Source organism: Coccinella septempunctata, chromosome 6, assembly GCF_907165205.1.
Source record: "Coccinella septempunctata chromosome 6, icCocSept1.1, whole genome shotgun sequence".
NCBI lineage: Eukaryota > Metazoa > Arthropoda > Insecta > Coleoptera > Coccinellidae > Coccinella > Coccinella septempunctata.
In genome coordinates, this window is record NC_058194.1 from 27,387,355 (window position 1) to 27,403,139 (window position 15,785).

A 15,785-nucleotide genomic window follows, 5' to 3' on the forward strand; every position below is an offset into this window, starting at 1 on the left:
ATGTGCATTCATCCGACTAAGAAATTGTTGCGGCTCCGGTCTGTTTCCTGCTCCATTCCTTATATAATATATTTCCCGAGGTCTGTTGTCCAGCGGATAAGTAATAAGGGCCTACCGGGAGACTTCTAATAGGCGGAAAATGGCGAGGATCACCGGAACCCTCTTTGCGACTAATTCCTGTCGTTTAATTGAAACGAAATTTCTGCACGTGAAGGAGGGATTGGGACACGGTCAAAAGTTGTAACCCTGGAAATAACGCGAAGTGCGCTAAACTATTTAAGACTAAATTGCGAGACTTCTACTGGATCAAGCCTCGAAATCATCAAGAACTAACGTCTTCAGTTAATTTCTTCGAATATACAGGCTGAGCCTTTGCCTCACAAAAATATTTTAATAGAATAAGATTCTTGAGCTGAAAAGAAACACTTTTTTCCTTTACCTTTTTCTCCGAATAAGCTCTGTTTAAAAGATACAGGCTGTTGAAAAACCATAACAATATTATATTTTCAGTTCTCTCTCTCATAAATGGTTTTTTCGAATGAAATGATGAATCTTCATTTGATGAATCTTTTTCGATTACAAGATATCACCCACGTCTTCCAATTTTCTCATTATGACCATAACGTACCATGAAAATACCAAAAATTCCAAGAACCCAACACTTGGAACTAACTTGGACGCTATCTAATGAATACTTGAACGTTTTGTAAAATAGAAGTATTCTTCATATTTTCCCGTTTAATGCGCCGTTTTCGAGTAATTTGATGTTCAAAAATTAAAAAGTAAAAAAAGTGGAATTTGAAAAATTGGGTACTTCGACTGAATACAACTCTGTTTAAAAGATCCACATATGTCTAGTGCCCCAGATTTAGCTAGTTATTCTGAAGGTTTTTTGTTTTGAGTTGTGGCACAGCTCAATATGGAAATTTTAAATGGCTATATCTCTTTATCAGGGCAGAATCGGAAAAAATGGTATAAGAAAAAAGTGTTTCTTTTGGCCTCAAGAATCTACTGTTAAAATATTCCTACGAGACAAAGACTCACCCTGTATAGAGTATAGAAGACGTTTTATGACCGTTGTGAATGTTTCGCGGTAGGCGCGCACTAGGACTAGGAATGAAGTTTTTTATAATAATGATAAGCACTGATTGACTGATTAGACGTCAATGATTCTTAATAATTAATTGTTTTCAAATATCATAAGATATAAAATGATGATACTCAGTCGCACAACTTTAAATATCCAGAGATATAACAATTTGAGGGTGTTAAAAGAGCTCTAATCATGAAAGGACCACGGTTTCGATCTTATTTGATCTCGTCAGAGCAACACAACTCCCTCTTTGATGAGAGAAGATATGGAATTTTTTGCTTTATTAAATGCTAGCAAGTTCTACATGAGCTGAGATCATTTTTGACTTTGTAGTTTGTAGGGTAGTCCGAAAGTGGTGACACTTGATATTGCGGTTAGTATACTGCATTCACTTTTATTTTAGTAGTCGGTGGCCATATTTTGAGAACCGTCCGTAGATGAACCGAAAGACACTGCAATGGGGTATTTTCCTAAATTTCAAAATATATGTCATAAAAATCCTTATTACTCAAATATCTCGAAATATATTTTTTTCGAATTTTAACATATTGCATTTTGTCTGTATTCGATTACGAAAATTCTGATTTCAGAAGTGCTCTTGTGAACATTCTACGTCATTTTTACAATCCGGCAACGCCCATTTGTGTCAGTAATGGTCATGAAAGTTTTCTGATCACCATAGATGTAATAAATATCAAGTTTGATGATCACATTATTCACATTTGACAAGAAAAACACACAATGACACAAAATGTCATCGGTTTTAAGAAGGTAAAGACACAGATTACAGAAACAATTTTTTGTAATCTGTGGATATCTTCTTGATCGGTTCCAGTGTTGTCGAATTAACAAAAATTACTATATTTAAATAAAGGCATTCTACGTCACAAGCTTTCACATAGTCGAAGTTTCGAAGGGTGTATTTCTGAAATGTCTGAATTTTGAAGCGAATCTTTTACGTGTTGAATAACTAGTAGAAAAGGCTTCCCATAAATAATCTCAAATTCGGTTTTGGAGTTTTAGGAAACTTGCCCATTTTTGTGAATGACTTTTGAAAAATGCCATTTTTTCGAATTGCATGCCTCGAACAGTTTTCAAGGCGTAATCTCTAGTTAAAACCATCATGATAATGACATTTTTCGGAACGTAGCCTATGTCGGAAAGGCACATAGACAAATAACGACGAAATAAAGCCATATTTTGGCGATTAAGCGTCTTAATCGATGTCTTAAAGCGTCTTTAAGCGTGACGTCATTAATTTTGTTGTCGCAAAAATAGAATATCGCTGATGGTTGAGTCATTTGTCGTTGTCATTAGACAGCGAATCGAATTGTGAATTTTTCAATTTCTGTTCTTTGGCTATTATTATATTTGAAAAATACCTATTTATTTATTCTAAATGATAATGCAGAAACTGCATTATTGGCAATAAAAGCACTCTTCCCTAGTAGGAATTCAAATCAAATTCGATATAAACAACATATTCTCCCTTCTTCTTTATATTACCTCTTTCCGCTTAAGACGACACAGGCCAGAGACAAGGGGCCATATGCATAAAATAGGAGTGAATGCTTTCACTTCAGTTCATTGAAAGGAAATTATACATTTTATAAGCAACTGATAAAGATAGTATTATAGTAAAAGCAAATGCTTTTCTTTATGCATACGACTTAAGATGACTCTATGACACAGGCGCTCTCCACAGACCGCCAGGTTCCGCTTAAAGCGTCTTAAAGACTGACGTCATGACTTATTCGCTCGAATAGCACCGCTTAAAGACGCTTCACGCGTCTTAATCGCGAAAATATGGCTTTAGTGATTAATGATTGCCATAATTCTGAAGATTTTGATTAGAGCCACTTAATGCATCGGTTGTTTATAAAAGATATTTTCCTCCAGAGCAAAGTTGAAATGGAATATGCGACACAATGTGCAAGAGTTCATTTTTAATCTGTGTGCCATGAAAATGAGTTCAAAAATCAGAGGCTGTGTTACAGAACACAACCTCGTGAGCATACAAGCACTATCTCAGCCATGCAAATATCCTCGACCACGAACTCTGCAAATCTGAATGCACAATTTAATTACCAGTCTGGCAAACTTGCCCGACCTGAAGGTATTATAGGAAACTATTCGACCACTCAGCGTCTTCGGATCGCTGTTTGAGGAACTACGGGTTTTGTACCAACATTTAATGTCGCAAGAAGCTTTGCATCTACTTCGACTTGACCGGGTCACTCCGTATTAATTATATGGAACTTGTTTCGTCCTTTGGCTTAGAACTCCTCCGAGTTAAGTAACAGATAGTATTAGTCCGCTGGAAGTGATTGGTTCAATTGGGTTAGTCGTTGGGAATCTGGAGAGAGCGGTAGGGCATAAGAAGATTAGCTGTCATCTTGTGATGAACACGTGTTGGGAAGTGTGAAACTAAATAATGGATGGAAGTAGGGTCAACTGAAAAGTGTGGATGAAATAGGTGGTGATAAAATTGGATTTTAAATCATTCATTCATTGCTGAATCTCTTCACCGAGAATAAATCTACAAAAAAACTAACAAACAACACTATCGGTGCGATCAAACTTATAATTTCTTAGGGCTACTTGCGACTGTGTGCCCTCCTGCGACTGAAGAGACCCAACCGTGACCTACAGATCCTTCCACACTACGGACATGGATAGTAACCAACCAGATCTGGACGCCGCCGTATTTTTCTCGAGTCTCCATTATAACTGTGGACCAAAGATCTCCACTGTGATCTGTCTAACGCTTGTTGTTCCCAGTTATGATTGTCATTAACTGGTTCTGGAGATTTTTACAGTATATCCTTAAACCGCTCATACTGACCTCCTGTTTTCCGAGCTCCCTCTGTGAATTCGCCATACAGTACTATTTTGGGGAGTCTTGTGTCTTGCATCCTCAGAATGTGGCCGCTCCATCTGAGTCGGGCCCTCGTTACTTGAGTCTCAATTGTTATACAACTTACGCGCTGCAAGACTTCTGCATTTGAAACTTTGTGGAACCATCTGATGTGCATTATTTGTCTCAGATGACGTTGTTGCATTTGTTTAATATGTCGCTTGGGAGGACCACTGCTTGGTCTTCAGATTGAGGTCGTGTTTTTGAAACACTCTGACCTTTAGCTTCCGGAATGCTCGTGATGCTAAATTGATACGGTTGTGTATTTCCGTGTCCAGTTTAGGTTAGGTTAGGTTAGGTTAGATCCTCTGGGCTGCTAGCGATAAGTGCGCAGTCGTGATTTCCGTGATTTTAATTAGTGAAGATATATCGAATATGTCTTCCATCGTGCAACACCACACTGTTTAGTTCATGAAGCACTCAATTGCCTTAATTTTGAATGACACCCATGGGTTTAAATGGTAGGAAAACTGCATTTTGAGTCACCCACTTGATTTTGAAAGGGTCTCTTGCGATTGACTCAGATCTCCATCGAGTTATGACTCCAATTTTTTGTCTTCGAGTTGTTTTCTCTGTCTAGAGAGTGGCTCGTCTTTAATGCTAAAAACCCAGCATTCCTTTCATGATTTATCAGTAGAAGCATGAAAACCATAAACTTCCACAAGCATTCGACGCATTTCAGCTTTATTTTTCTCCCAATTAAAGTAGAAAACTAGAAACTGCGCAAATGCTGTTTGATTTACACACTATCCAACAAGTTCAACACAGAAATTCAAAGCTGAATATTATGAACTGATGTCAGAACTATTATTTAAAAGTAGATCGAAATAATTGGTGCCCCAATTTTTTGTTATTGGTATGAGTCTGTAATCAGGAAAATTCAAAAGTTCATTTTCCATTTTCGAAGAGAGCACTTAATTTCACGCTACTATTACCTTGGGAATAATGTGAGATACAATTTTTTTGTGATGTATCTCCGTCTGATCGTATATCCTACATGCAGACTCAATCAGAGCAGCTGCAACCCGTAATTTAATTAAAGCACATAGTTGAATTCTAATCCCGGCCAGATTACCCAATCGATCCATTTAATATATTGCCCCATCATCAATTTCGCAAGTTAACCTGAAGATTGTGGACGCTTAATGAAATGCTCAACATAGTTTGCCGAAGTAGCTGCAAGCCAACTATACTTGCACAAGACGCTGAATCTGCCGAGTTCCATCCGAATACGCCTCGGCGGAGAAATGCCTTCGGTGAACAACTCCTGGCTAGCCCGGCATCTTTGAAAGTTTATGCGGTTGACCCTTTAACCCGGACTTTCCATCTACGAGCACACGAAACTCCTTCTCGTCCTGGGGGCTCTGGCAAACATTTCGGGCGTTCACGAATCTTTTCACCTCGGTCTTATCAGGATGCGAAGCGGGGAGCTTCGGTAGGTGATAGGGGTGGCCGAATTGACGAAATGTACACTGCGCAAAAAAATTAACGCACATTATGGAAATCTCGAATTTATTCTACAACTGAAGGTGTTCTCAATGATAATTATTTTTATCAGAATTGTGCATGCATATGTTATCCACTTTCAACGGGTTTCTTCAATACAGATGTTTTTTTCCAGCAGGAATAAAAAAAAATTGATATTATCAGATTTTGAATATATTGGCTCCATTCTAAAATCAGTTGTTCTCGATCATTTCTAGTGATTAATACTTTTTCTTTCGTTTGATTGTCTACACTCGATCGCTATGCAACGCGAAACACGCAATTTGACCCAAGAGGAATGTGCCCAAGCGGTAGTTTTGCGAGAAGAAGGGTGGACATACACAAGAATTGCAGAAAGGTTTGGAGTTTCCCATACAAGTGTGTCCAGAATTTTGCTGCGATTCAGGGAGACAGGTATGAATGTCCGAAAACCAGGACAGGGTAGACCACTGGTAACAACTGCCATTCAAGAACGTTACTTGAGAGTTTCATCGTTGAGACAACGGTTTGCAACCGCTAACCTCCTTCAAATTCAGCTTGAGCAAACGCATGAGATGCAAATTAGCACTCAGACAATAAGAAATCGCCTCAGAGAATATGATTTAAGGACTCGTCTCGCGGCAAGAGGCCCAGCTCTTACCCCAGCCCATCGAAGGGCGCGTTTGGATTTTGCGAGAGAGTATATCCATTGGGAAGAGGCCGATTGGGAAAGAGTTCTCTTCATAGATGAGTCTAGATTCTGCCTCTACCATTGTGATCGACGTTCCCTTGTATACAAACATCCACATGAAAGATATGCTCAGTGCAATTTCCTAAATACTACTGGTTTCGGAAGAGGATCGATTATGGTATGGGATGGAATATCTTTGACTGCTCGCACAGACCCAGTCGTTGATAATGGAGCTTTGAATGCTGATTAGTATATAAGGAACATTCTTAAAGCGCATGTAGTGCCATTTGCCCCATACATTGGTGAAAATTTCATTTTTATGGACGATAATGCCAGACCCCATCGTTGGCGCATCGTTCAGGAGTACCTCGAAGAGGTTGAAGTCTCTCGAATGGAATGGCCAGGAAGAAGTCCAGATCTCAATCCGATTGAGCAGGTTTGGGACAACCTCAATAGAAGGCTGGGAAGTTCAGAAAATCATCCAGCTACTCTTAATGACTTAGGAATCCAACTCGGAGACATCTGGGAAGGATTAGATCAGAACATTTTAAGATCACTCATTCTGAGTATGAACCGACGTTGCCGAGCTGTAATTAACGCAAGGGGTGGAAATACCAAGTATTAAATGACTTATCAGCATTTCAGTATTTTGAAAATTGTTCATTTCTCTTCTTTCGCATAAGATTCGGCGAAATCCTGAATTTTTCTTCCATTGATGTGTCTTGTTTCGTTCAAAACCTTCCCGAGAGAACATAAAAAAGAAGTTATAAAGTCAATGTAGAGTTAACTTTCATTGAAATCGAGATTTCCAGAATGTACGTTAATTTTTTTGCGCAGTGTAGTTGTGAAGGACCCTTTGACAGGAGCCGATACGTATACTCCATTCATTTTTATAAAATCACTCGGTTGGCTATGAAAATTTGACACATTTTACACTCTATAATACAAAAATTCGAGGTTATGCCTCTTGTCAAAACATTTTTGGGTTTTGGTTGTCAAATGAGCTCGTATATCATATTCGTACTTGAGGAAACCTTGCAGCAAATCTCTGTATCCCTCAACAACCCCCAAATATTACTATATCGATTCGCTTAGAGACCCCCGTTTCAATTTCTTCCCTATCAGGGCGGACTGCCCATAATATTCCTCATCCCCTTCACCTACTTATTTATGTAAGCACACGAGGAAGTCGGAGCTATCCATCTCGTCAGGTTGACAGGATTACTCAGAGACATTTCCTCGTGGATCGGTGGTGCGCTACTAGGGTTATTCATTATTTTTATAGCGCCATAGGAAGCAATTGTGACTGCTTACGCAACATTTATTTTTTGCGGGACCATTAGAAGTGAGAGTGAAAAATACATCTCATTACGACCCGGAGTGAAACCTTGAGAAATGCCGCTGTGTTCGAGGCCCTGGAAAAATATGGGACCGGGGAAATTGTTTGAAAGCTATGTCACTCCGAGGAAATTTCGCGATATAAATTCAACGAGGTACGGTCAGACGATTGATGTTGCTGTTGTATTGGATCGGCTCAGAAAAAACTCAGTAATCATATTATAAACATCACCCTTGATTGAGAACTACGAGGAGCTACTGAAAAACTGCAGGAAAATCCCTAACTATTAGTCATCCATTGCAAATCTTGAAATGGTGTTTTTTTTCACTGAAAATAAACTAGAGTGGGCCTAACCCTTATCAAGCAATCTCATCTGCGAATCTCTATGGGTGCCTGGTGAATATGAGCAAAAGATAAGCATCGACAAAACCTTTACTGAACAGAAAAAGGCACTAGAAACTCAAACTGTCATAAGAAACACCATTAAATGGTATTCAAATGGTTCAAAAACCACTACAGGAACATATTGAACATGTTGGCATCCTATATTCTATAGTTATTTTTGAATTGAACTCAAAAAGGATCTATTAGAGATGTGATATAGCGATCTATTCTGGCAGTCATGTTGCTACCACAACAAAGAGCAGGTCATGGGTCTCCATAAAAAAAACATGGAAGCCAAACACTTGCCCGAAAAGAAGTATAAACGTCTTTTATTGGCCGGTGGTATAAAGAAAATTAACAAGTGAATCTACAAGAAAGACTCCCAGAAGAATGTTCCACAGCTGGTTGATTCCAGAAGTCTTTTCTAAACTCTTCCTAAACTTGTGGTGCCTCTTCTAGGCTGAACTGAAATCTTGTGGTTCATTTTTCATCCGCATACAGTTGAAATTCACATCCTGAGACAAAAATATCATGGATTGACAGAGGAAAGTTCCTCTCGCCTAAGAAATAGTGGGTGTTGGTTTTTATAGGTGTATTGTCCCTACGTCATCTAAGACAAATAATGCACGTCAGATGGTTCCACAAAGTTTCAAATGCAGAAGTCTTGCAGCGCGCGAGTTGTATAACAATTGAGACTCGAGTAACGAGAGCCCGACTCAGATGAAGCAGTAACATTCTGAGGATGAAAGACACAAGACTCCCCAAAATAGCTCTGTACGGCGAATTCACAGAGGGAGCTCAGAAACCAGGAGGCCAGTGAGAGCGGTTAAAGGATATACTGCATCAATCCCTAGAATCAGTTAATGCCAATCATAACTGGGAACAACTAGCGTTGGACAGATCACAGTGGAGGTCTTTGGTCCACAGCTATAATAGAGACTCAAGAAGAATAATACAGCGGCGGCTAGATCTTGGTGACTATCCATGCCCGGAGTGAGGAAGGATCTGTAGGTCACGTTTGGGTCGCTTCAGTCACTGGAGGGCACACAGTCGCAAGTAGCCCTAACGAATTATGAGTTTGATCGCACCTATAGTCTGGTTTAATAGTATAATAGTAGATTTTTTCTTGGTAACGAGATTCAGCAATGAATGATTAAATGAACTGTCCTTAACTCTGTTAGGCTAGTAAAGGTTAGCAGTTTATCAGAGCTTCTCCACCTGAGGCACAAGGAACTATTAGTGAGTTCTATTTCCTCTGGATGTTTATTGAATAGGTGGCTTCTAAATGCACCAGTCACTAGACTTAGCTGTTTCCTCTTAAGGACTAGGAGTTTCTTGACTTTAGACGTAGAGGCCTCCCCATGAGTCCTAATTATTTGAGGAGGAGAAACTCCGGTTAAACTGGCCACAAAATGCTCTGGACAAGAAACTGGTAGCAGCAAAACCGTATTAGGTACTGGAGTTCATTATTATTCCGTAACTGAGGGGTGAGCTAACAGCTACATCTCTGATGAAGCCAGAAATAACTTAAAGATCGAACACTGAAAACACTAAAGATCATGTAACACAATCTGTTACGAAACTCGAAACATCGAAAGCAATATTTTCAAGATCATGAACTGACGTATTTCAACGGTCTCCTTTTATCCTTTCATAATGGACGCATCAAAATCTGCCAAAAAGCCCCGGAAAACATAAGGTTATGTCGTCTGGATTGCAACCAAATAGATAACCGTATGTCAGGGCTAATGTTTGCTAGGCCGTCGTTTGAGGGGTGTCCTCATGCATACATATATATGGGCAGAAGGGGCATGTCTCTTAATTTATTACGCCATGCTACAGAATTGTATCGCCGCTTTGACACACAACTATACTAATTTTGCGAGGATACGCCTCCATGAAATCCGGACAGTTTATTGGCATTAGTAACGGCATAGCATCTTGATTCTTTTGATAAACTCCGACTAGACTGGATGAAGTGGATGCAGAAGATGCAAATTGATCAGAAGTAATCTTGATTTATTCTCCTTGGAACTATATCCTGTTTCGTGGATATAACTGTGTTCTTGAAAACGATGTTTGTTGTCAACTTAATTCTGAATCATAGCGATTTTTTGACTGACACTCGTTTAAATACTTTGCAAAATTGGATTTCCCTATCAACATCTCTTTCATTTTATCGATAAATTCACCATTCCAATCATTCAATTTAAATTTTCAACTATTTGAGTGGTCAAAGTTCATATGATTATACATATAAATATAGTCTGGTCAACATTTATTGATCAAAATGAAACTCACCATTGTACTGGTCACTGTCTACGTCGTTTTCTTGGGGAATTCTCGAAGAAGCACTAGAATCGTCTGCGCAATTTTCATCACTTGTCAGGTTTTTGTCAGTTCTCGCAGGGACAGGACCGTATAGAAAATCACTAGGTCTCACTGTTAAACTTAAAGATGATGTCCTACCGGTGAGATCTTTATCCGGTACCATAGGAGCCACTTCTACGGTTTGGGTGGAATTTTCTCGGGCTGGATTATCGATGGTACTGGTTTCAGCTGCAAGAAAAAAAGTTCCATCAATTTATGAATGGATAATATGGTACCTGCGGGTAGAGAACATTATGGCGGTTCAGAAAAATATGTTTTAAGCTCCTTGGTTTTCGAGATATTATGTTTTGAAAATTCTAGAAAACCAAACAGTTGATGATTCAACAGAGAATTGCACTCCAGAGAGCTCTTTGAAGTCAACTCGAAAATGAAAAGTGGAAAAACAAAAAAAATTATTTTCTCCTCACCAGGGCCAAATATTCGAAATTTTGGTATGAAAATATAGGTTTTCGAACACGCTGAATCTATTGAGAGTATTTTCGAAAGCTTATCTTCCTTCGTTTAGATTTTCATCTTGGAAATGGCATTTTTCAAAAATTTGCAAATTTCCATCTGCGATATCTCCTGTTATATTCTTCTGATCGAATTGGGATTTCCGGTTATATAATCAGCGTTGAATAGGCTTCCACCCTAGCACAAAAACTCGATTTCGAAAATCTCGATTTTTTGGGTCAAAAATGAGCAAGGGGTTAGACCCCCCTAAAATGACCTATTTGCTACTCTGTCTGAAAATTAGGATGTTCCATAACTATCCTAGGATATGGAGTGCATAGAATTTGTTTTGAAGTATCTAGAAAACCAAACAGTTGATGATTCAATAGAGAATTGCACTCCAGAGAGCCCTTTGAAGTCAACTCGAAAATGAAAAGTGGAAAAACAAAAAAAATTATTTTCTCCTAAACAGGGCCAGATATTCGAAATTTTGGTATGAAAATATGGGTTTTCGAACACGCTGAATCTATTGCGAGTATTTTCGAAAGCCTATCTCCCTTCGTTTAGATTTTCATCTTGGAAATGGAAATTTTTCAAAAATCGCAATTTTCAATCTGCTATATCTCCTGTTATATTCGTCTGATCAAATTGGGATTTCCAGTTATAGAATCAGCGTTGCCTAGGCTTCCATCCTACCACAAAAACTCGATTTCGAATATCTCGATTTTTTGGGTCAAAAATGAGCAAGGGGTTAGACCCCCCTAAAATGACCTATTTGCTACTCTGTCTGAAAATAAGGATGCGCCATAACTATCCTAAGATATGGAGTGCATAGAATTTGTTTTGAAGTATCTAGAAAACCAAACAGTTGATGATTCAATAGAGAATTGCACTCCAGAGAGCTCTTTGAAGTCAACTCGAAAATGAAAAGTGGAAAAACAAAAAAAATTATTTTCTCCTAAACAGGGCCAGATATTCGAAATTTTGGTATGAAAATATAGGTTTTCGAACACGCTGAATCTATTGCAAGTATTTTCGAAAGCCTATCTTCCTTCGTTTAGATTTTCATCTCGAAAATGGCATTTTTCAAAAATTTGCAAATTTCAATCTGCGATATCTCCTGTTATATTCGTCTGATCGAATTGGGATTTCCGGTTATATAATCAGCGTTGCCTAGTCTTCCACCCTAGCACAAAAACTCGATTTCGAAAATCTCGATTTTTTGGGTCAAAAATGAGCAAGGGGTTAGACCCCCCTAAAATGACCTATTTGCTACTCTGTCTGAAAATAAGGATGCTCCATAATTATCCTAGGATATGGAGTGCATAGAATTTGATTTGAAGTATCTAGAAAACCAAACAGTTGATGATTCAATAGAGAATTGCACTCCAGAGAGCTCTTTGAAGTCAACTCGAAAATGAAAAGTGGAAAATCAAAAAAAATTATTTTCTTCTAAACAGGGCCAGATATTCGAAATTTTGGTGTGTAAATATAGGTTTTCGAACACGCTGAATCTATTGCAAGTATTTTCGAAAGCCTATCTTCCTTCGTTTAGATTTTCATCTTGGAAATGGCATTTTTCAAAAATTTGCAAATTTCCATCTGCGATATCTCCTGTTATATTCATCTGATCGAATTGGGATTTCCGGTTATATAATCAGTGTTGAATGAGCTTCCACCCTAGCACAAAAACTCGATTTCGAAAATCTCGATTTTTTGGGTCAAAAATGAGCAAGGGGTTAGACCCCCCTAAAATGACCTATTTGATACTCTGTCTGAAAATAAGGATGCTCCATAACTATCCTAGTATATGAAGTGCATAGAATTTGTTTTGAATATTCTAGAAAACCAAACTGTTGATGATTCAATAGAGAATTGCACTCCAGAGAGCCCTTTGAAGTCAACTCGAAAATGAAAAGTGGAAAAACAAAAAAAATTATTTTCTCCTAAACAGGGCCAGATATTCGAAATTTTGGTATGAAAATATGGGTTTTCGAACACGCTGAATCTATTGCGAGTATTTTCGAAAGCCTATCTCCCTTCGTTTAGATTTTCATCTTGGAAATGGAAATTTTTCAAAAATCGCAATTTTCAATCTGCTATATCTCCTGTTATATTCGTCTGATCAAATTGGGATTTCCAGTTATAGAATCAGCGTTGCCTAGGCTTCCATCCTACCACAAAAACTCGATTTCGAATATCTCGATTTTTTGGGTCAAAAATGAGCAAGGGGTTAGACCCCCCTAAAATGACCTATTTGCTACTCTGTCTGAAAATAAGGATGCGCCATAACTATCCTAAGATATGGAGTGCATAGAATTTGTTTTGAAGTATCTAGAAAACCAAACAGTTGATGATTCAATAGAGAATTGCACTCCAGAGAGCTCTTTGAAGTCAACTCGAAAATGAAAAGTGGAAAAACAAAAAAAATTATTTTCTCCTAAACAGGGCCAGATATTCGAAATTTTGGTATGAAAATATAGGTTTTCGAACACGCTGAATCTATTGCAAGTATTTTCGAAAGCCTATCTTCCTTCGTTTAGATTTTCATCTCGAAAATGGCATTTTTCAAAAATTTGCAAATTTCAATCTGCGATATCTCCTGTTATATTCGTCTGATCGAATTGGGATTTCCGGTTATATAATCAGCGTTGCCTAGTCTTCCACCCTAGCACAAAAACTCGATTTCGAAAATCTCGATTTTTTGGGTCAAAAATGAGCAAGGGGTTAGACCCCCCTAAAATGACCTATTTGCTACTCTGTCTGAAAATAAGGATGCTCCATAATTATCCTAGGATATGGAGTGCATAGAATTTGATTTGAAGTATCTAGAAAACCAAACAGTTGATGATTCAATAGAGAATTGCACTCCAGAGAGCTCTTTGAAGTCAACTCGAAAATGAAAAGTGGAAAATCAAAAAAAATTATTTTCTTCTAAACAGGGCCAGATATTCGAAATTTTGGTGTGTAAATATAGGTTTTCGAACACGCTGAATCTATTGCAAGTATTTTCGAAAGCCTATCTTCCTTCGTTTAGATTTTCATCTTGGAAATGGCATTTTTCAAAAATTTGCAAATTTCCATCTGCGATATCTCCTGTTATATTCATCTGATCGAATTGGGATTTCCGGTTATATAATCAGTGTTGAATGAGCTTCCACCCTAGCACAAAAACTCGATTTCGAAAATCTCGATTTTTTGGGTCAAAAATGAGCAAGGGGTTAGACCCCCCTAAAATGACCTATTTGATACTCTGTCTGAAAATAAGGATGCTCCATAACTATCCTAGTATATGAAGTGCATAGAATTTGTTTTGAATATTCTAGAAAACCAAACTGTTGATGATTCAATAGAGAATTGCACTCCAGAGAGCTCTTTGAAGTCAACTCGAAAATGAAAAGTGGAAAAACAAAAAAAATTATTTTCTCCTAAACAGGGCCCGATATTCGAAATTTTGGTATGAAAATATAGGTTTTCGAACACGCTGAATCTATTGCAAGTATTTTCGAAAGCCTATCTTCCTTCGTTTAGATTTTCATCTCGAAAATGGCATTTTTCAAAAATTTGCAAATTTCAATCTGCGATATCTCCTGTTATATTCGTCTGATCGAATTGGGATTTCCGGTTATATAATCAGCGTTGCCTAGTCTTCCACCCTAGCACAAAAACTCGATTTCGAAAATCTCGATTTTTTGGGTCAAAAATGAGCAAGGGGTTAGACCCCCCTAAAATGACCTATTTGCTACTCTGTCTGAAAATAAGGATGCTCCATAATTATCCTAGGATATGGAGTGCATAGAATTTGTTTTGAAGTATCTAGAAAACCAAACAGTTGATGATTCAATAGAGAATTGCACTCCAGAGAGCTCTTTGAAGTCAACTCGAAAATGAAAAGTGGAAAAACAAAAAAAATTATTTTCTCCTAAACAGGGCCAGATATTCGAAATTTTGGTATGAAAATATAGGTTTTCGAACACGCTGAATCTATTGCGAGTATTTTGGAAAGCCTATCTTTCTTCGTTTAGATTTTCATCTTGGAAATGGCATTTTTCAAAAATTTGCAAATTTCAATCTGCGATATCTCCTGTTATATTCGTCTGATCGAATTGGAATTTACGGTTATATAATCAGCGTTGCCTAGGCTTCCACCGTAGCACAGAAACTCGATATCGAAAATCTCGATTTTTTGGGTCAAAAATGAGCAAGGGGTTAGACCCCCCTAAAATGACCTATTTGCTACTCTGTCTGAAAATAAGTATGTTCCATAACTATCCTAGGATATGAAGTGCATAGAATTTGTTTTGAAGTATCTAGAAAACCAAACTGTTGATGATTCAATAGAGAATTGCACTCCAGAGAGCTCTTTGAAGTCAACTCGAAAATGAAAAGTGGAAAAACAAAAAAAATTATTTTCTCCTAAACAGGGCCCGATATTCGAAATTTTGGTATGAAAATATAGGTTTTCGAACACGCTGAATCTATTGCAAGTATTTTCGAAAGCCTATCTTCCTTCGTTTAGATTTTCATCTCGGAAATGGCATTTTTCAAAAATTTGCAAATTTCCATCTGCGATATCTCCTGTTATATTCATCTGATCGAATTGGGATTTCCGGTTATATAATCAGTGTTGAATGAGCTTCCACCCTAGCACAAAAACTCGATTTCGAAAATCTCGATTTTTTGGGTCAAAAATGAGCAAGGGGTTAGACCCCCCTAAAATGACCTATTTGCTACTCTGTCTGAAAATTAGGATGTTCCATAACTATCCTAGGATATGAAGTGCATAGAATTTGTTTTGAAGTATCTAGAAAACCAAACTGTTGATGATTCAATAGAGAATTGCACTCCAGAGAGCTCTTTGAAGTCAACTCGAAAATGAAAAGTGGAAAAACAAAAAAAATTATTTTCTCCTAAACAGGGCCCGATATTCGAAATTTTGGTATGAAAATATGGGTTTTCGAACACGCTGAATCTATTGCAAGTATTTTCGAAAGCCTATCTTCCTTCGTTTAGATTTTCATCTTGAAAATGGCATTTTTCAAAAATTTGCAAATTTCAATCTGCGATATCTCCT

The 15,785-nt window shown here is 37.8% G+C and overlaps 1 protein-coding gene across 2 annotated transcripts in view; it reads right to left on the minus strand.

The window, feature by feature from the left end:
- LOC123314797 (zinc finger protein 1) overlaps positions 1-15,785 on the minus strand; it is a 346,820-nt gene that overhangs the window by 133,530 nt on the left and 197,505 nt on the right. For both annotated transcript variants that reach the window (XM_044900155.1, XM_044900154.1), the window contains exon 2: positions 10,190-10,447. In XM_044900155.1, the coding sequence (XP_044756090.1) occupies positions 10,190-10,447 (258 nt within the window). The remainder of the gene's footprint in view (positions 1-10,189; positions 10,448-15,785) is intronic.